The following is a 22,875-nucleotide window of genomic DNA, read 5'->3' as shown; positions in this document are numbered from 1 at the left end:
CTTACTAGCTTCAATCTGGTGTGGATGGACAGAACTGGGGCAAAGCTTCGGAGTGTACGCAGTGTCCCGAAAACTTTGGCGGTCAATTTAATTTTAATTGAATACTACAATTACTCTATCACGAGTAATGTGGAGTGATTCGGGCCTTCTCTAAAGTAATATTTTCAGGTCCTAACTTAAAACTACCTACCATTGAGGAAAATCGAAAAGTGTGGAGCTACGAAAGACAGTGTTAGGACAACAACAGCCAAGTTAAGTACAGTCGAAGCTCGTTATAGCGACATCGCAAAGGACCGTCGGTATACGGAGATGTCGCTATAAAATCGTCGTTATAAAGAGGTTTTTTTTTTTTTTTTTGTTTTTTACAAGGGGGTAATCTGCAAACAGATCCCCTGAGAAGATAACTCAGGGAATGCGGGGATGACGCACCAACGACGACCCGCTAAAACCAGTCTATGCACTGTGCATGAGCAATTCATTTAGAATTGCTCAAGTGGTGAACAGTGCATCGACATGACCCTTGGACTCAGACCCTCATCTCCCCGGAACCACCTTACGGTATTTCTTCGGGAAGGGACCAGTGCATATAGCACAACACGTGTAGCAGAAGTAGCCTAGGCAAACTGCTTCTCCTAGCCGACTTAAACAATGTTACAAGGGACCAGCCTCGGCAGGGCTAATCCTCTGCAGCCAACTCTTGGTCGGCGCGCCATAGACGCTGCAATTCTAACATAATGTGAGTGACAGCCGTAGTTACTGCATTCCAGCACTCGGCATCCGCACACATTCTCTCTATAATATTGTCGGGGGACGTGTCCCCTCCGCATGTAGTGAGCATGCGACCTCTCACAACAATGAAACGGGGGCAATCGAACACGACATGCTCCGCTGTTTCCTCTACACCAGCACAATTGGGGCACGCAGGAGATTCTGAGTGCCCGAACCTATGCAGGTACTGTCTATAGCAACCATGTCCTGACAGAAACTGCGTCAGGTGGAAGTTCACTTCCCCATGGCTTCTACCATACCAATCTGACACATTTGGTATTAGTCGATGGGTCCATCTACCCTTAGTGGAGTTATCCCATTCCTGCTGCCAGCTTCTGAGCGTTTCCTCTTTACACGTGTCGCGGACTCCTCTGGTACCCCTTTGGTTGAAGCATTGAACATCTTCCTTGATGATGAGCCCGATGGGCGTCATCCCGGCTATGATGCACACGGCCTCTTTAGATACCGTCCGGTATGCACTTGCTACTCTTAAGCACATTATCCTGTACGTGCTTTCTAACCGCTTTAGGTTTCTGTTCGTTCTAAGCGCTTTTGACCAGATTGGTCCTCCATACCTTAGTATGGATAGCGCCACGCTTGCCAGCAGCTTGCGTTTGCTGGCAATTACAGCAGAGCTGTTAGACATCATCCTCGAAAGCGCCGCTATAGCCGTAGATGCCCTTTTACAGGCATATTCAACGTGGCTAGCGAAGCTCAGCTTGTCATCGATCATTACCCCAAGATGCCTAAGGGATCGCTTGGACTCTATGGTGCAATCACCTACCGAGATAAGCGCCCGTTGCTCGGACTTGCGATTGTTGACCACCACCACCTCAGTCTTGTGACGGGCCAGTCCTAGTTTCCTAGACTTCATCCATTCCTCAACCAGGGAAATAGAGTGCGCTGCTGTCAACTCTACTTCCTCCATCGATTCACCATAGACCACTAGGGTGATATCGTCGGCGAAGCCAACAATCTTAACACCCGTCGGAAGGGGCAGCCTCAGTACGTCATCGTACATCGCATTCCATAACAGCGGGCCCAGGATTGAACCTTGAGGTACTCCCGCGGTAATTCGAACGCTTTTCTGCCCCTCCTCTGTGTCATACAGTAGAATCCTACCATCAAAATAGCTTTCTAGAAGCTTACACAACTGCACCGGTACCTTGAGGCGGTGAAGCGCGTGTGCTATTGCTTCCCAGCTTGCGCTGTTGAACGCATTCTTCACATCCAGAGTGACAACCGCGCAGTAACGGATGCCGCTCCTTTTATGCTCGATTGCCACCTCAGCTGTTTGAACGACCGACTGGATGGCGTCCAGAGTAGATTTACCTTTTCTGAATCCAAACTGGTTGTTGGACAGGCCGTCCGCACTCTCCGTATACGGTACTAGTCTGTTGAGAATCAACCTCTCCAATAACTTGCCCGTCGTATCTAGTAGACAGATAGGTCTATACGCCGACGGGTCACCTGGTGGTTTCCCCGCCTTTGGTAGTAGCACCAATTTCTGTCGCTTCCATACATCCGGGAAGATTCCTTGATCGATGCAGCGTTGCATCGTGGTTCTGAACATGTCCGGATCCGTGTTCACTGCCGCTTTTAAGGCAACATTCGGGATACCATCGGGTCCTGGTGCCTTGTTTGACGCGAATGATTTCACGACTTCTGCCAGCTCTTCGTTCGTCACTCTCGCCACTTCTTCTCCTTCATCTGCCGCATACGGCGCTGGGGGCCATGGGCTTATGGGATGGTGCGGGAAGAGTACATCGATTATCGATCGCAGCAACTCGGGCGATTTCTCTTGGGGCGCTATGGCTCCTTTGGTCTTAGCCATTACCACTCTGTAGGCGTCACCCCATGGACTAGAATTGGCACTCTCGCATAGACTTTCAAAGCATGCCCGTTTTCGACTCTTGATTTCCTTTTTGAGAGCCAACTTTGCCTCTCTGAATGCTGCACCGCGTTCCTCTCTTTGTGCTTCTGTGCGTGCGCGTTGCATTCTTCGTCTAGCCCGAAGGCAGATTGCTCGAAGATTTGCAATTGATTCGCACCACCAATACACTGGCGGCCTGTTCTCTCTAGGAGGGGCTTTTCTCGGCATGGAAGCATCACACGCTCGTGATATCATAGCAACTAGCTCTTCACCGTTTAGGTCCAGAGTGTTTCGTTCGCGCCTCAGGGCTTCAGTGAATACTTCGCTGTCGAAGCGCGCTGTTTTCCATCCTCGGGCTTGGGTCGAGTTACATCGCGCTGCCTTCTGCCCGCCTGGTATTATACTATAGCGAATCGATTGATGATCGCTATGAGTATAACCGTCATCAACGCGCCAGTTCATGGTACCTAAAAGGTTAGGACTACAAAACGTCACGTCGATGATCGATTCTGCACCATTTCTGCGGAAGGTACTCACTGTACCCACATTTGCCAGCTCTACATTTAATGCGGCCAGGGATTCCAACAATAGCTGGCCTCTTTGATTGGTGCAGCGGCTACCCCACTCCACTGCCCATGCATTAAAGTCGCCAGCTATCACTACTGGCTGCCGATTAGCTAGTTCGGCCATCATCCTGTCAACCATGTGGGAAAATTCCTCAATCGACCACCTTGGGGGCGCGTAACAACTGCAATAGAACACGCCGTTGATTTTTGCTATCGCAAAACCGTCATTTGAGATAGAGACTACTTCTTGGATTGGGTATCGTCCTGTCGTCCCTATAGCTGCTAGCTGTTGAGACCTATCCGCCACCCAGTTCCCGTTGTTGGCTGGTATGCGGTATGGGTCCGATAATAACACCACGTCAGTCTTGGTTTCCGAGACTGACTGCCAAAGCAGCTGCTGGGCTGCATCACAGTGGTTTAAATTTAACTGTGTTACTTCCGTTTTGGCTGCTTTGATGCTCCGCTTGTGCCCGGACATTTGGGTCCGCCCGTTAAGTGTCCGTTGTCTGCTCTGTCGACACATATTAGGCACTTAGCGATTTGCTTACAATCGCTTGCCCTATGGCCTTCAGCGCCGCATTTTCTGCACATCTTACTTCTGTCGGGACCATTGCAATTCCACGACTTATGGCCCTTCCCGAAACACTTGAAGCAAACTTCAGGAGGCTGTTGTATGCTCAGCCGGCAAACCGACCAGCCTACCTTGAGTATGCCCAAGTTCTTCGCTTTGTTGGCCTCTGCTACCGGCAGCCTGATCGCCGCCACCTGGGTGCCCTGCGGGCCCTTTCTAAGGTGGATGGCCTTACTGGCTACGTCGATGTCACACTGCTCTTTGAGGGCAGCCGAGACCTCCGCTGCATCGGTGACCTCATCCAGATTTTTACACTGGAGAGTCGCTTCAGCAGTAAGGGATCTTACATCAACCTCGTCACCAAGTACTTCTTGTGCCAGTTGCTTATAGACTGCACCCTTTTCCTTGGCGTCCTTTCTTTAAGACTAGGATCATTTCACCAATCCTAGTTCGCCTTATGCTTCGCACGTCTGCGCCCAATGGCGCTTCGCATCGCCTTCAGAACCTCGGCGTATTTTGCTTCCTCCGTTTTGATAACGAGGGCTTCGCCTAAATTCCTACGTTTCGCTGTTTTCGGTTTAGCTCTCTCATTGGGCTCCGTTTTCGGTTTCCTCTGTTTTTTCTTATTTCCAACTCGTATCCACGGGTTGCTGTTGCCTTGCGCCCGTGGTTCCTGTGGATGCACTGCCTGGTTCCGGTTAACCCGTGGCTCCTTTTTCTTGGCTTTCTTGGCCTTAGGATTGGTGTTGGCCTCTCCTTTGTTGCCATGTCCTCTTGATCGCGGGGCTTGGCTCGTGCCAGCTTTTCCGCTTTGGAGGACGGCCGCGTAGGTCACTTTTCCCTTAGCAACCATACGTCTTTTCGCCACGTATTCATCCCCGGAAGCTTCCCTCTTCCGCATCGCGTATCGAATAATATCATCAGATATATTCGCGTTGCCTGTGAAGGAAAACACTTCGGTCTGACACGACCTAGTGTCTTTTTGGCCTTCTACCTTGCCCAGTTGTTCCTTGGCTTTCTCGTAGTCCTGCTTTGCAGCTAGGACTGATTGTCGCAATTTCAGTAGACTTGTTTTCAAGTCTTTGCTGATATTTGTTTTGCTTTTAACATATTCGATGATGACATCAAGTTGCTCGGCAGCTACCTGCATTTTAGGGAGGTACTCCCTATTGCGATCCATGGCCTCGATTAGTCCCGGGCCATCGGTCACCACACATGTTGCACTGGAGCGGCCAGTGCCTACCGTCGTCACAGTATCTAGGCTTTTGCCCACACTGTTTTCAATAAAGTTGGTCGCCTCCTTCCTTGGCGGGAACCTTAGCCGGTTACTGATAGGTCCAGAAGCCTCTCCTTCACATTCCGCTAGTTGTTTGTTTTGGTTGATCATCTCTTATGGGTCCCCCTAAGAGCCGCTATCCATCTCCGCTGGAATAGTCGCCTTTATAATCCCATGGTTATCTATGCAAGCAGGGAGGCCATGCTAGGGTTGACATAGTCCTTTATGGGGTACTATGTTCAGAGCCGGATCGGCGCAGGTCAGGTAATGACATCTGAGCCTACTCCCGCCCAGTTGGAACAACCAGGCGACGGATTTGGAACGTACTCTAAGGCCTGCCACGGTTTTACGGGACGGGGGCAGCCTGCGCCATTAACCCACTCGCCGTTTCGGGCCAGTGTCACCCGACCCTACTAAGGGAGTAGAATGTCGCCGCTGTCAGCCTCAAAGCATATTATCCAGTACATATACCGTTACTTGTCCTTTGTCGTGCGCTGCCAGTATACATAATTGGGGCCGTACTGGCGTTGGTCCCAATGTGCTCGAAGCACTCCTACTCGTAATTCCATGCCTTGTCCGTTTGTATCGCGACCAGTATGCCATAATCAGGATCTCACTGGTATCAATCCTGATGTGCCGGTTGGCACTCCTGTTAGTTTGGGCTAGGGTACTTTAAGCGGTACCGGTCGCTGTGACAGAGTTGCATTCGGATTTTTGTGGTTTTTATGAAGGTTCATCAGAGCCCACTGCGAACTTCACCACATCCTGGGCAACTCCCCAACTCGCAGAGATCCTGGGGGGGGGAGGGGTCCGTTAAGCCCCTGGACTGTCGTCCCTGCTGCCCCAACGAAAAAAAAAACGCATAATGCGAAGCCATAAGGGTGAAAAATTTTAAACTAATTTACAACATCCTTATAATCCCACCCTTATTTAGCCTCAGGTTTGAGACTGAAGAAGGGAAGCCGATTGTCTCGGAGAAACACAAGGTCACCTGCACCATTGCTCCGGGTAGCACAGGAAGGGCACAATACTGTAGAGGGCGCCCTGGTACTCCACAGGCTCCGTTTGCGGTTAGGTTTTTTTAGACCCCCCTAACCATTCATTCTTAGGCACGGTAAGCTTAAAGCGGCATGAATTAGGGGTCACCTGTGAGATGGACTTATACCACCGGAACAGGCAGTCCGTAGTGTTAATTCTTAGCCAATTGAAACAACCGCTACCGACACTACACGGCTATCTAGGCTGTTTGGGAAAAGGAAGTTAACATTGATGATTAACTCCTGACGTGCCCAAACAGCCCTGTTGGGTCCTTATAAAGAGGTTGGATGTCGTTATGGAGCATGGAGGAATAAAACGATCATAATATGTACTAAAAAAGCTAAACAGATGTCGTTATATTGAGTGACTATTGAATATAAAACTAATGTCGCAATAGAGAACGGTCGAAACAGAGAAATGTCGATATAAAAGTTGAAATTAGTATGGGAATTTAAAGGGACCATTAGAAATGTCGTTATAGAGAGATTTGTCGCAATAAAAGTTGTCGTTATAACGAGCTTCGACTGTATATTTCAAGATATTTGATCCTTTTGCCAAATGTTGACTGATTTTAATATTTTTTCAACCCATGGGTTTGTATGTGGTCGTGCTCACGTAGCCTTGCCAAAATAAAGCGCCCACTTGGCGTTTCTTTCACTTAGCAATATTTTATTCTTATTTGTCCAACATATTACAAAAAAAAAATGCCGAATTTGGTACAGTGGGATTCCGTTTTTGGCATGCTCCGATTTTGGCATCCCCCGATTTTGGCAACAAAATGGATACGTTTTTGGCAACATTTTTCAATTCCATTAAAATTTGTAAATTTTTGTAAATATTATCGTGTCTGTTGCTTTAGTCACTTGAATAGCATGTCAACTCCACACCGATTACATTCCAGATCTCCTTTTTCGTCGATGTTTCCCCAAATCTCACCAACTACTAAGGACTTGCGTACGAGTTTATTTACTTCAGAATGGCCATTGGTCATACATAGGCAACGTTTCATGACACCAATAATCTCCACCAGTATCTCAACTTAAGACCAATCTCTTTTCATAGGCATTCATATTGAGTGACCAGTCCACTTGAGTCTGCCAGTAGGTGATACAATAAAAAAACACTGATCTTCAAATTTGGAACAGCTTGTTCGAACAAAGCACCTGCACCGACATAAGAGCAATTAAAAATCTATGACTTACACAGAGTTACAATCATAAATTTTATCTCGCTGTCTTTATTATTATGGATTTATATACATTGCATATGTAAAAACACACCGCAATAATAGATACAAATATGTACAGCAAAATGTCGTGTATCATAACTTTTTTTTTTTTAATTTCATTTAATAATTGTCATGTTGCGAATGCATATGCGAATACAGTCCAAATTACAATTTATTTTCAATAATACCATTGAAGCTGCGATAAATACGGCTGAGTGTTTTTACTTTTTGTCTGTGGTATTGGTGTGTATATTGATCTTTCTGCCTCAACTATTTAAAGCTGCGTTCTTTCTTTTTTATAGACTCTATAAGGCGTTAGATTTGTTAAGAGACGATCCAGAATTCTGTACAAGATTGTTAATCATGGATACGGGTCTCAACATCATCAAAATGTTTCTTACGAGCTGAGTCTATGAGTTTCCTAACTGTAACCTGGAGAACCTTTAAGGGATTCTTCGTTCTTGTGGGACTTTTCAGAAATTTTAACGAATTCATGAGGATATCTGCAGATTCCAAGTGGACACTGAGAGCTTCTTGAGGGATCTTTAGAGTGTATAACTGGTTATGGAGTATTATGTCCTAAAGCTGTTGATTCCTAATAAACTCTAGGGCGTCCTGTAAATTTTAAGCGGGATAATGTGAATTTCTAGTAGTGTTTTTAATATTTTAAATCCATAGCAAGATCCTGAGAACTCTATGCCAGATCTTACGGATGCTTGGCAAGATGCTTCAGAGCTCAAGCGTTTTTTCTGTAGATTTCTTATGAGAACCTGAAGATTCCTATAAGGTTCTTGAGGTTTCATAACAGGATCCTGTAAATTTCAGTTGATTTCATAAGGCAGATGTAAAACATATATCAAGCTGAATTAAAAATTATTTCAAGTAAAAATTAAATTCTACACAATTACAAGACATTTATGCATCTTCTCATGCTCATGTTTGCCCTTTTGATACAGTTAACCAATCATTATAAAATGCTTTACTTTATCAGAAACATAAAGTGAACGAGCAATTCCAAACTTACCGAATTTTTCAAAATTTACGCTTAAGTCCAAAAGTTAAACTGATTTTAAATGTTCATTTAATTAGAAAAAAAGGTCATGCCGTTTTGCAATACCCAGCGCTTTTGATTCGCAAATACGTCTTTAAAAGAAAACATTTTTTTTTTTCGTTTTCTCTCATAGTTTTAAGAAAATATCAAGTTCTTCAATAAAAGTCACTTATGCGATTATTGGTTTTACAAGGCCCTTTTATACAAAAATTATGCATAAAACTTCTAAAAAAATTGTTGACGTTGAGGCGTAAAAACGCGACCAGAAAATCGTTTGCCAGATTTAATATTACGGAGCTATAGATTCATAGCATAGTATAACCCTTCGGGAAAATGCTTCGAAGTGAACCTTTTCGAAGTCTCAACGCCTTATGATTCCATAAAAATGATGTATTAACATTGTAGTAATGCTTTCAAAACCAATAGTTGAAAAATAAAATTTGAAATATGGGTTCCGATTTTGGCACGGTTCCGTTTTTGCCAACTGAAAATTTTAACTTTGTTGCCAAAAACGGAATCCCACTGTATATATCAAAAATAATAACCAAAATATTTACAGATATGGTCAGTTGTCAGTATAATTAATTGCAATACATTTTCGTCATAAAGTCAACTGAACAGATTTTACTCAATAATACTCTCAAAACCTCAACTAAAAATGTTAAATAACTGAAAAAGGATTGCGACGAAATACTTTTAAAATAAAAAAAAATATAATAATAAGTATACAAATATTAAATTACTAAGTGAATGAAGGCCTTCCTGTTTCTCATCATACTTTGTACATCTGTATAATCTACATTCCTCCTGATAGAATCAACGATCCTCTACTGACCTCTCAACATTCAGATTCTCTAGATTGGATTACATCGCAGATGAACTTGACTGATAAGATTTTGATCTTAGGAGATTTCAATATGTCTTCCATAAGCTGGACCACTGGTTCCTCAAACTATCTCTATCCAAACTACCAGCAGTCCAAAATAAACACCAGTCAGTGCCAGTTACTAAACGATTACAGTACGGCAGGTTTAGTCCAAATAAGCTCAGTTTATAATTCAAACCATCGACTTCTAGACTTTTGTTTTACCAGCTTAGAACATATTCAGGATATAACTGTTGTAAAAGCGGCCGCTCCTCTCGTTAAGGATTGTCGACATCATCCACCTTTACAACTTTATTTGAAAAACAGAGTCCCGTATGAATTCAAACCCATTTCTAGCGGTATCCACTACAATTTCAGAAAAACTGATTTTATCAAAATGAATCAGTTTTTGAGTTCAATTGACAACCGTGGAAGTAGTAAGTTTCGCTGTAACTCACGCGATAGGTTTGTTCACGCCTAAAACTTCTCATAAAGATCCTTCTTTCCCGCTTTGGTCCACCAAAGCTCTTAAAAGATTAAAAACAACTAAAAAGTCAGCTCTGAAAAAATTCTCAAAAAAACGTAATGCTCTTACCAAAACACAATATCTGACCTGCAATAGTGAATACAAACGTCTGAATGATAGACTATATCACAGTTACATCCGCCGCACCCAGCGCAACCTCAAATTGAACCCTAAGAAGTTTTGGTCGTATATCGATGATCAAAAAAAGGAGTCAGGATTACCGTCAACTATGACGCTTCGAGAAAAGAAGGCTTCAAGTCTCTCTTCGATTACTGCTTTATTCAGACAACATTTCTCAGCAGTTTTCACTTCTACAACATTGACACCCCATCATGTTCAAGAAGCCGCAGCTATGGTACCTCAACGTTCCGCTATTGGCCCTCACCCAAGGATTTCGTCGCTCACAGTTGAGTTAGCTTGTGACAGGTTGAAGTGCTCAACAAACCCTGGTCCTGATGGAATTCCAGCTGTTGTTCTTAAAAGTTGCAGCTCATCCCTTTCGAAGCCATTGTCAACTATATTTAACCGTTCGCTCTCTTCTGGCTGTTTTCCGAGTGCATGGAAAAATTCGTATATTTTCCCAGTCTTCAAAAAAGGCGCTAAAGGGGAAGTTTCGAATTACAGAGGAATTGCTTCCTTGTGTGCAACGTCCAAACTGTTTGAGTTGATTGTACTGGATTTTCTCAAACATCACTGCCTGAATTATGTATCTGAAACCCAGCATGGCTTTATGCCAAAACGATCCACTACCACTCATTTAGTCAACTACACATCCTTCATTATCAAAACCATTGAAGCTCGTAAACAAGTTGATGCAATTTATACTGACTTTTCGGCAGCCTTTGACAAGATAAATCACGATGTCTTGTTAGCAAAACTCGAGCGCCTAGGATTAGCCGAACCTCTTTTAAGTTGGATGAGATCCTACTTAGTAGGACGGACGATGTCAGTTAAAATAGGAAATATAATTTCTGAACACTTTGCTGTACCATCGGGAGTTCCTCAAGGAAGTCATATTGGCCCGTTTTTGTTCCTACTCTACTTAAATGATATTAACCTTGTCCTCAAATGTTTCAAACTTTCTTACGCCGATGATTATAAGCTTTATTATGTCATAACATGCAATGAAGATGCCAGGTTTCTTCAGTTAGAACTTGATACGTTTACGAACTGGTGTAAAACAAACAACATGAGTCTGAATGCAGACAAATGTTCAGTAATTACCTTCACTCGAAAACACTCAATCATAAGCTACGAATATTCCATTAATGGAATACCTATTAAACGAGAATCTACTATCAAAGACTTAGGGGTTCTGCTAGATTCCAAGCTTTGCTTCAAAGATCATGTAGCGTATATTACATCAAAAGCGCTAAAATGCTTGGGTTTGATCTTTCGATCCGCCAAGCACTTCGATGACATATACTGCATGAAAACTCTCTACTGTTCTCTTGTCCGCTCTGTTCTGGAGTACGGTGTTGTAGTGTGGGCTCCATACTACGATTCTGGCATTCAACTAATCGAAGCAGTTCAGCATAAATTTGTTCGTTATGCTCTTCGTCGTCTTCCTTGGACCGATCCGCATAACTTGCCCAGTTATGTGGATCGTTGTAAATTGATCGATCTCGATCTTTTAGAACATCGTCGTAAAGTTTGCAAGGCTTCGTTTATTTCCGATGTTCTTCAATCTCATATAGATTGTCCAACTATTTTAGAAATGTTAAATGTTGATACTCGTCGTCGTGATCTTCGTTCTCATCAGTTCTTCCGTCTTCCAATATTTCGTACAAACTATGGCTATAATGAGCCTATAAGTGGTATGTGTCGCATTTTTAATCAATGTTTTCATGCGTTCGATTTTCATTTGTCCCGTGTCTCCAACAAAAACCAGTTCCGTAAAATTTTGTTGTAACATTATGATTAAGTTAGTAAACGATTAGCTTTAAGATCTGTATTGTTGTATAGTGTACTTTAGCGTTAAGAATTGTATCATTGGGAATTTGTATTCTGTTGATATGAAAAGAAGAGGAGGTTTTATGCCCATTTGAGAAAGAGCTTTTAAGAAAGCTCTACTCAAACGGGCTTTTCCCTGCTCCAATAAAGATAAAGGCCAAGTAACGTTTTTTTCTCGGCACGTTTCAATTGATTACATTAGTTTCGGTTTTAATGAGAATCGAGATATTAATAAAAAAAGAACTACCCCATTAAACATTTGACAGTTCAACAGCCGACTAAATCGGTTAAAAAATCGATCGATTGTTGCACCGACGCTTATGGAAGATTAACACAGGGATCAACCGAATATCACCCGATTTAATAGGGTGGGCCGACGTAATCCTACTAAATAGCTGGATAAATCGGCATTTATGTAAAATCCAAGCAAGTTGACCTACTAAACACCAGATATCGTCGGTCACCCGATTTTATCTGGCGATTAGTCAATTGATCGCTGCACAGTGGCGGGCCTTCATACAAAGGTCGGACAAAACCTCAAATACGTCCAGAATCGCTTGATAATGGTAATCTATTAATTATCTTGGATACCTGATATCATCCCGCTGAAAATAATTGTCAAATTGAGAATTCGATTTGCTAGTGAAATTTGTCCACATTATGCTTTTCATCCAATCGAATAAAAAGGCTATTATTACAAAACAATGGGTTGTAATTCAAAAAATTTGTTCATAAACCTGAACAAGAGATACATATTTAAGTTCCTATTAGTAAATTCAGTGAAGTTTTAAATGGGTTATGGCACATTATACTGATTTTAATGATGAAATAGATAAAGTGTAATAAAAATCGAAAAGAAAATTTTCTTCTCTAGGGGTAAAGAGGGGCAAGAAAAACTGTTGCACCTCAGAAAGTATGGAAGATTTGCTGCTTCATAGTGAGTGACTTATTTTACGAAAGCACTTTACATAAAACGGACGAAGCTTTGAAAACTTATCAAAATTTTGGAGAAAGATTGCGATGAACATTTTTTGCTACAACTAACAACTCAATTTGTTAAAAATTATATCATTATAGTCCAATCAAAGGCTTAAACCTATGCTTTTAAATGAAACCTGATGAGCTTAAATCGGTTATGATTTTGTTGAGATACAGCTGTTTGAAGTTTGATAGGTAAACCATAGTTGATGAATTTTAAGCAGTCCAATATTGCTGACTTTCCCGCACTTACGATGCTGCCAAAAATCGAAAACAAAACATATCACTTTCAAATTTTGAGAGACCATCACTGAATGATATAGAAGTCTATAAAAAATATTAACGAATGATTTTGAGAAAATGAATTTTTGAGGTTTTGTCCGGCCATGCGCCACTGTGCGCTGTGTTAAACTTCCATAAGCGTCGGTGCAACAATCGACCGATTTATTATCAATTTAGTCGGCTGTTGAACTGTCAAATATTTAATGGGGTAGGTATTGTCAAATATGATATGCTTTGCCAGTTTGTGTGACTACAATCAAGTGGGCACTTAATTTTGGTGGAGACTGTACATAACAAATTCAATTATTAGTAACACGGAGAAAAATCAGTCCAGTTTGAAACAACCAATTTTTTGGTTGAATTTCAAACTAAAAATTTGGTTGTTTTTAGGTCCAAGTATGATTGTTTCAAACTGGAGAATGCATTGGAAATTAACTAATAAAATGGTTGTTCCAATCTTAGGTTTTAGTAAAAACTAACAGTGATTTTGGTAGTTTCAAACCAATTTATTCGTTTATGTCAAATAAGTTATAGTTTATTTCTTCCATTATTTAGGTTGTTTGTTTTTGTTCAGATATCTGAGAATCAAATTAAAACATTAGGTAAATTCAAACAATATTCAATATCAAACTGAATTGCTGTGCGGTGGACAACTCCATTTAACTTTTTCTTGTTGGAAGTTATAATTAAATTGGAAAATTTACAGTACTACTAGTAGTAATTATTTTGATCTGTTACTCTTTTCATGAGGTTTTGTACGGTAAGTGATGCATATTATTCATTTTTTTATTGAGTGATCCAGCTTTAGTTGTTTGTAAAATCTGTTTTCAGATAATGGACAATGGATGCCAGCCTCCACAATGGTTTTGTGACTTCGCTTGATATATGCGACTTACGTCTAAAAAAGTAGGTTATAAATTATAATGAAATTCTTTATCAAACCAAGCTACAACAACATTGTTTTCCACACAGGTTTTGATGTTTTCCACCCATTATCTTGCATGAAATGCTATGCAAAGATCGCTGCGCATTTTGGACGGTCTGACGATAAAATGCATTGTAATTCTGGATATTTGAACAAAAATAAACATTTGAAACTTCTCCTTCCTTTGATTATTTCATTCATGAAACAAAAGAAAAATGAAAAAGCAACCCACATTATACAACTAAAAGATTGCTAGATTCAACCAATAAATTTGTTTGTTTCTATACGAGGATTGTTAGATCCAAACTAATGTTTCCAGTTTGAAATAACCTAACGCGTTGGTTGTTTCAAGAAACGTCAAATGAAACAACCAAAATTTTGGTTGTTGCTAACAAAAATATGTTTGAATTTAATTGAATTCTTGCAAAACCATCAACACAAGATTTTAGTTTGTTTCAATAAAGTGACATTGTTAAATTAAACTAATATTTTGTTTGTGCAATATTCAATGTAGAATTTAGGTTGAAATTAACTAGATTTTGTTTGGTTTTAACAAACTTTTTTCTCCGTGAAGGAAAGACTTGCAATCTTGTAGCGAATTTGTGCAAGCGAGAGACGTATCATTTTTAATTTTTCGGCAAAACCTGCCGAAGTGAATCAATCAGCAAAATTAGCATTTTCAGAGTTTTGCAGGCGTTTTAATTGCGATCAATTAAATAAATAAATGTTTAAATTATATGTTGATTAATATCTGATTATTCAACTCGTGTATAAACAGTACGTTGAAACACTTGTTATGCCACCTTGCTTAACTTGTTCGTGGTTTAGTTTCACCTTAACTTACCCATTTGAAAGAGCTCGTGATGGGCGCGACAGGGAATTCGCTCCTGCGTTGCCATTACATCGTCAATGGAATAGTAGTTAGGATGGTAACTTGGTTTATTCATGATCGCGATTCCAAACTGACGACCGGTAGTAAAATTTCACTTTTAAGCTTTGTTTTCTAACTAAATGCATAGATTAAAACTGAAACAACAATTATTATCGAACAACAAACACACGATCGGAACAAAACGGCGCGATACACTGGAAATGCTTTGTGTCCGGTTTTAGCGAATGAATGCCGTGTTGCCAGTAGGATAACAAAGGAATCCCAAAAATATGCACGGTTATTTAAAAGTACCCATTAAATAGTTATACAAAATATTTATGTCGTTTTCGTTTTTAAGAACTGGGTCCCCGGATAAAAACGTATCATTCAGTGAATGGAATAAACCATTAATGTACAATATAACGTATTGGATACAATACAGCGTATTGTAAGTGAATGTCGAAGCAATATTATTCATGTTTGGATATACAATTCAAAAACAATATAATATGTTGTAACAGAACATTGTATTGTTTTTAATTGGTTTTATACCTTACAATTTTGGTCAAATTCCTATTTTCGCGTAAAACAACTGTTGCTTTTTTCTATGTAGCTTTGCTGAAAGAAATAAACAAAACAAGTTCAAAAAGCAAGAAATGTTGGGTGGAAAATATTCAAAAAGTCAAAATAAGTAGTTTTTTAAAAGTCACTTGACATTAGCTGACATGCAACCATGATACAGTTTGTTGAATTGTTTTTGTATTGTACAACAATACACGAATTGCTTATCAAGACAATACATGAACAATATATCATATTGTGTTTTCAAAATATTTGTATGAGAAAATATCTATATTTGTATTGTTACGATACTTAACCACCCATACATTATATTGCAAAAATCTCATATACCATACAGTGAACTGTTGAAAACAATATATTGTACTGTAATTGTATTGTCATTTCACAAAATACTGTATTGTATTTCCAATATATTGAATGGTACTGTTTCAATACGTTATATTGTTTTTGTATTGTATTTTTTATCCGGGTCGGTGAACAACACGAAAACAAACCAACGTCAAGCAAATTGTAGTTCGGTCGAACCTAAATCGAGTTGGGGTTGAAATTGTTATTCAGAACGGGTTGCGCCAGTTTTAACCTAGGTTCAAAAACAATTCGACATTACACGCAGCGAACTGGACTATTGAATTTCATACATTTTGCCTTATGAAAGGTGCAGCGATTATTGCAATACGAACGCTTAATGTATCGTTTTAGCATCACACTACATCAAGGCCTTGGATGGCGCGTGGTGTACGCTCGGGCCTATCGATCGCAAGGTTCTTGGTTCAATTCCAGGTTGCCGCGTAAACGTTTTTTGTTTTCAAATTCTGGTTTCATAAGGCAAATTTATGAATTAAAACCCGATTTCTTGTGGCGAATTTTCATAAGGGGTTCCTATGTTTATCGATAGTCCATTTGCCTTGGGTGTAGAATATTACCAAATAAAAATTAATCATCATGTCCCTTTGATTCATGATTTCTATTTCTGTTTCTATTGAAATTTTTGAATTTACCGAATAAGATTTTTTCTGTTTTTTTACCAGAGAAAATGAGCGAAGAGTGCCGGGCACACTGAGCCGAGTTCCCCACCCTGATGCAATACTTAAATAAATAATTATACGCAATATGCATGCTGAAATAAATGAAATTGCCGTAAATCATAGGGGAACCTGGTCCAATTCGGACCCTGTTCTAATTCGGACCATCAAGCATTTCTCAATACTGGCGCTACTGTGAAGATTGTGTTTACCGTTTTTCTACTCATCTTCCGGCTTGGATCTAACACAATAAATTTGACGCCTTTCAGTAATTTCATTTGATTTTTATATAAGTTTGTAGTTTTTTAGTGCTCTAGTGTACCGTCTGTTAGAATTATTTCCAAGCTTCTTTATGCGACAATAATTCTTCAATCTTTCTGTGATATTTTGTAATGGAATGTCCAAAGCCTAAGCTTTCATCTGACCATATGGTTTTGATAAGTCTATGCACTGTTTGTGTTCAACAAGATAAAACATCATAAAAAGTGCGTTGGTCTAATCCGGACCTTTTGATATGGTTCAATATGGACCTCTTGCTTTTCAACGTGTACTCAGTCTATTCTAAGAGCTCCAAACCGTGAAACTCTTCTCGACTCGGTAGAAAATCACAGCAGTTATAATATTGATCAATGGTGTCTTTCTTTCTGTTGTGGTCAAGAAAAGGCTTCGAAAATAAGTCTAAGAAATACGGTAGATCACCAAAAACTAAAGGAATCAATATATCAGCGACTTGAAAGGTATCTCCATCAATACCACAGCCAAACTGTGTCCAAAATAGTTTGGCAATATGGTATTAAAAACGTTTACGAGTGCTAAGAACAATACAGTCAACTTTCTCTTACCCGATATTCTGTATTTTTGTTCACAAGCTCGATTGAATGCGCAGTCCTTTCAATATAGTGTATAGATAGATTGACCCCTATATCGGAGTCCATACTTCTCCAACTTGATGTCCTGAGATTCGATGATGTCTATTTCAGTGCCCCATACAAGTTCACCTATTTTACCCGATATTTTCATGCAAAGTTTCAATGTGTTAAAATTTTACTACATTCAGAGTTTAAATTACCTTTTCGAATGTATTTTGTCAAAATGAAAAAAAGCTCCAAAGTTTTAAAAATATCTGTTTATTATCTCGATATCTCCCATACACTATGGTCCGTTCAAAATCGAATTAGGAAGAGTTGACTGTACCTAATTTTGGAACAGCTTCCCCAGTGGATTGCACTTATGATTTTTTTTTCAAATGGAATTCACATTTTACTTAAGCTAGTTCTACCTAGAACTAAAATGTAATTTGTCACGCATTGAGTTTATTTTTTTTTGCTCGCACTTACAGAAGAAGTTCAATAAGCTTGGATACTAAACAAATCGGAGTTATATTTTATTACTACCAAAGCAAAAATCAATAATATATAGGATGGTCCGAATTAGAACAGGGGGGGTCCGGATTGGAACAGGGTTGGTCCATTACGGACCTTCTGGAGATTTTTGTTCGAACATGTCTAGTCATGTCCTGGTAGAAGATCATAAAACTTTCTGAGTAAAAAGTGTGCGTGCTGAATCAGGCTTTCACGATAACATCAAACTTTTGATGTAGTTCATCGTGCTGAAAAGATATGGCCAAAAAACTGTTACTAGGTCCGAATTGGACCATGTTCCCCTAATGTTTAAAAATGCATAACATGGAGTGAATAGACCGGTATGACTTTTAGACTGTTAACCGTGCACTTCATTTTCGATTATACGGGTAGTTTTGGAAACTTTATTTTTTCCGACCATTGTATTGCACGGAGATATCCAGATTGGACTCGAAGGTTCTAAACCGCCGTTCCTCAAATCGCCGTCCAAATCGTCGGTCGATGAAAGAGAGAGATGTATTCGAAATTGACTGACACTCTGACATTTTTGTATACACCGTAGCGTTGGGCAAATTTGGCCAGAACATCGATGTTACTGAATCGATTCAAATTCGATACGTCAAATCGATTCACCAATTTAATCGAATCATTTGAATCGATGTTTCGGAATCGATTCAATTTTCAATCTCATATGAAAAATTTAAAAAATATGCTCTGCTAATAAGACTAAATGAATTTGCATACGATTTTTAATATTCCTTAAATGAATAACGTTTATGATTGAAAATTATATATCAATCACTTCAAGGTTGATGCAAAGCTAGGCTTATGGCTAATCAACTCATTCAAAAATCTTACCAATTTAATCCTTTCGAATCGAAACAAAAAATCGAATGAAGAGAATCGATTCACTCGATTTTAAGGGCTCCTAACATCGATTCAAAAATCGATTAATCGGAACGAGAAAATCGATTTTCAGAACATCAATTCAAAATCGCCCAACGCTAATACACCGTTGTCGTTGGTGCAACACGTACGTGAGATTGCCTTTTTAATACCACGATTTTTGTGTGGTTTGTTTTGATTCCTTTTGACATTTTTTTATGTTACTTATGCTACGAGCTGAAGGGAAGCTTATTTGGAGGGGCGTTTTGATGCATATTTGGAAAATTTGATTTTGGTAAAGTTTTCAATTACTTTGATTTCAATCAAATATTTAAAAATTTGTTTGAAACTGGACTTCAATGTAATGGTTACCCGGTCAACCATATCTTCAAATTTCTTCACTTTACTTTATATTGAGCTTTAAAGACACTCATATAACAAATCGATAGCGATCGTCATCGATTCGTAAAAAAAATAACTTTGCGTAAAGAATATTCGATGAATGTTATCAAAATTTCGACACAAAAATAAGCGGACTTCTTCTGCTTTACCGACTTTGAAAAATAATAATCATTAACCAAAAACATTTGTGGGGTTCCATGCGAACCGAACCGTTTATGTTCAATATGATTTTTTTGTCAATATCTTTTTGATTGGGAATTGAACTCTAATTGTTAGAAGGAATACCAAGCCGAAGGACACTTATCAACTATGCCACACTATATCACATCCTTAAAGGTGGCAAGAGGCATTCATAAACTAGGCCTCAAGAATGGCCAGCACTCTAGCAGCAGGCATGTTTCTTGCGCATACATGTTTGCGATAATACCTACCAATTTAAGAGCATCATTCTGGTTATGATATTTAAATAGGGTCCTAAAGCCCTGTCCCAATTTTAGTGCTAAACGCTTAAGTTTAGGACAAAAACACATGTTTACTCAATTTTTTAATGTTCTCCGTTGGTTTAAGCCCGAAAACCATTTTTTTATGTTTCTTTAGATTTTGTCACACCCCTTGGCTTAAACTCAAATTTTTGGATATATTGTGTTTTCCGTGTTCCTTCCGAAATGTCAAATAGGAACAACCCCAGTGTTAAAACTAAAAGCCCTGTGGTGTTTTTGACGACTAAGCGAACGTCAAACATGATCAAAAGTGTCAAGGTTCATTCATGGACCAAATTTTGAAATTTGAGTTTAAACATGATTTCTCGCGTAACTTTTCAAAACGTCCTAAGTAACAAATGTAAACAAATCGAGATTATCATTGCAAGTCATTTGCGTTGCACCACTTAGCAGCACACTAGAACACTCGTTCTGATATATTAACAACAAATTAATCTATTCAAAGCTTAACAAAATGACCAATGTTCAAAACTGCATCGCTTTTAATCAATTGTTACATTGGACCTTTGATCAGAGAACCAACCACATGTCCTATGTAACATTTATGAATAAACACGATTCTAATGTTATATTGGACATTCCTGAATAAAGCTTTAGAAAGGAGTTTAAAAGGTAGAACGATTTGTAGAAGCGTGTCTGAGACACTACTTAGATGCATATAATGCCATAATAACTGCTTCTCAATCATTTCAGTCGATATTTTCAGAGTCGCACTGCCTCGCAAAATTGAAAACGCTCAAGTGACAAAAAGAGAATGAGTTACACAAAACTGTATTTTGGTCTTTTTGCCAAACCATGTTTTACCGTTTCGCTGGATTGGATCAGCTGCAACATCTCTTTTCATATTATTAGCGCATTGCGTGCATATAGGGGAATGATATTGAGCACAAGATTGAGCATCATGATGTCATTGTATCAATCTGATTCAGATGCATGGTCGATCAAGCATATAAATATGCTTCCCGGCAGCAACACGAGCAACGAACATGCGCGACTTGCTCACACATATTTGCAGAGCGATCAATCACCGAAGAGAGGAGAAGTTGTATGTATTTGTTAGACGTGGACTCCTTTTTCGAGTTCCTACAACAAGATGGACGGCGTCGTCATCGTCATCATTCCCCACCGCAATTTCTTGTTTCAACCGACGGCTGGTGCTGATTGCAACACAGCCGTCACCACCACCACGTCATGCAGTGGGAAACTCTCACATGATCATGTGGGCGAAACCGTCATAAAAACGGGGGGAAAATTGAGGGAGAATCAGTGAGAGAACAAAATGTCCTACATACAGCTCAACGTTTCCCCTCCTTCTGTTGTTACATAGGACACATAGACGGATGGGAAGAAGTGACGTCGTGGGATTGAATGAATCAAAACAAAGCACAGCTGGTGTCTTCGATTAGCACACCGCAACAAAATGTCGATTATCAGCGAATTGAGTGCATATACGGAAATGATATTCAGCATCATGATCTTATTGTATCAATCCGATTCAGATCCATGGTCGATGAAAAGCATATACATATGCTTCACGGCAGCAACACGAGCAACGTGCATGCGCGACTTGCGCACATATATTTGCAGAGCAATCATTCACCGAAGAGCGGAGAAGCTGTATGTATTTGTTTGGCATTGGTTTCCTACAACACAATCGACGGCGCCGTCATCGTCATCATTTCCCACCGCAATTTCTTGTTTGCGCCGACGGCTGGTGCCGAATGCAACACAGTCGTCACCACCCGTCGTGCAGTGGGTAACTCACACACGAACAAGTGTGGGCGAAACCAGCATTGAAACGGGGGGAATATTGAGAGAGAAACAGTGAGAAAGCAAAAAGTCCCAAATACAGCTCAACGTTTCCCCTCCTTCTGTTGTTACATAGGTCACATAGACAGGGGGGGGGGGGAAGTGACGGCGTGGCATTGAATGAATCAAGTTATTGTTGTTCGTGAGAGACTTTAACCCGAAGGTCATTCGTCTCTTCTTCAAATGAATAAAAACAAAGCACAGCTGGTGCCTGCGATTATCACACCGCAACAAAATGAGCAGTTCTCGCGTAACATTACTAAAGGACCTATCTCGAAGACTTATTCAAACAGACTCAAGTCAGAAAAGTTAACAAACTTACTTTATCAATCCTACGTGTTTCGTAGACGAAATTCTACACGTTCCGCTCTAAACCAACTCGATTTTTCACTTTTAGAACGTTTAATTTCCGGATTTACAAAACGACGAAAGTAAGATTCTCCACTTTCGTAACCTAACCGCTACTTTCGTCGCTCTGTTGTATAGGAGACAAAGTGACTTAACCACGAATCAAAACAAAACACTACTTGAGCCGATTTTACACTGGTAGAAAAACGTCGAAAGTAACTGAATGAAACGGCTTATCATTTTGTTATAATTATTTTTGTGGGAAATAATAGAAACTACCTAGTTTTTGAACGCGAGCTGATTGTATGCTAAATTTAAGTGATGTACACGGCGAAAAAATGTTAAAACTGTGATTCATTTTAAAACAGTTTTAGAAGACAGGTTGTGATTCTTCTTATTTAATTTTCTCAAAACCGTATGAAAGTTACTTACGTCGATTTGAAAAAGTAATCGAGCTATCTAACATTGAGAGGCTCTCTTTGTTTACTTTCTCTTTCATTAATAACTGAGTCACATTAATCTCATCTATTGCGTTTTTTGTATGAAACGCTAGTCAAGGAAATTGACTTTCGATCTATAGTGAAAAACTTCCCAAAATCTTTAGTGTTTCACTGTTATAATCGAAAGAGAACGAGAGAGGAGAGAATCTCTCATTTGTACATAGGTCCTTTAGTAATGTTACGCGAGAGTTCAACTTGAATGTTGAAGCAGTTCAACTTGAATGTTGAAGCAGTTCAACGCTCGTGGATACAAAATGAAATAAAACATGATTGCTGTGTGCTCAAATCAAAATATCCGATGTTACTATAACTGAAACAAAATGACCGAAATGAATGTCCAATGTAACAATTGTTGAAACAGAACGACCTATGTGATTTATCCTATGTACATAATTTTTAGTCAAAACGTCCTATCTGATGTTTTTATAGATTTCAGTGTAATTTCCAAATAAATTGACAAAATTTCATTTCATACGTTGAACTCTATTACACTGCTTCCCTCTACAAGCAACACAGTGGGGAAAAATTGTTTCATTTTGATACAGTTTCAAAATATATTTTCACAACCTTCAAGCTCGATTTACTCGAAATGTGTGAATTGTTAGATAGGCCGTTTTAAAAAGTTACGCGAGATTTAGTCTTTATTTCAGCGGGAAAAATTGCTAAAGGAGTTGCAGTAACATGCTCTTTCGTGT

General features: G+C 39.7%; 1 protein-coding gene and 1 long non-coding RNA gene across 2 annotated transcripts in view; one reads left to right on the top strand and one right to left on the bottom strand.

Moving 5' to 3' along the window:
* LOC5564776 (DNA replication complex GINS protein PSF3) overlaps positions 1–15,015 on the bottom strand; it is a 42,256-nt gene extending 27,241 nt beyond the window's left edge. The window contains exon 1 of the mRNA XM_001649074.2: positions 14,745–15,015. Within this exon, the coding sequence (XP_001649124.1) occupies positions 14,745–14,847 (103 nt within the window). The 5' untranslated portion in view covers positions 14,848–15,015. The remainder of the gene's footprint in view (positions 1–14,744) is intronic.
* LOC110677902 lies at positions 13,526–13,985 on the top strand. The gene is made up of 3 exons (XR_002501273.1): positions 13,526–13,735; positions 13,807–13,881; positions 13,948–13,985. It is a non-coding gene; the product is annotated as an uncharacterized LOC110677902 (long non-coding RNA).
* Positions 15,016–22,875: the final 7,860 nt, after the last annotated feature.

This window comes from Aedes aegypti, chromosome 3 (assembly GCF_002204515.2).
Source record: "Aedes aegypti strain LVP_AGWG chromosome 3, AaegL5.0 Primary Assembly, whole genome shotgun sequence".
NCBI classification, from domain to species: Eukaryota; Metazoa; Arthropoda; class Insecta; order Diptera; family Culicidae; genus Aedes; species Aedes aegypti.
This window is presented reverse-complemented; position numbering and strand designations above follow the sequence as displayed.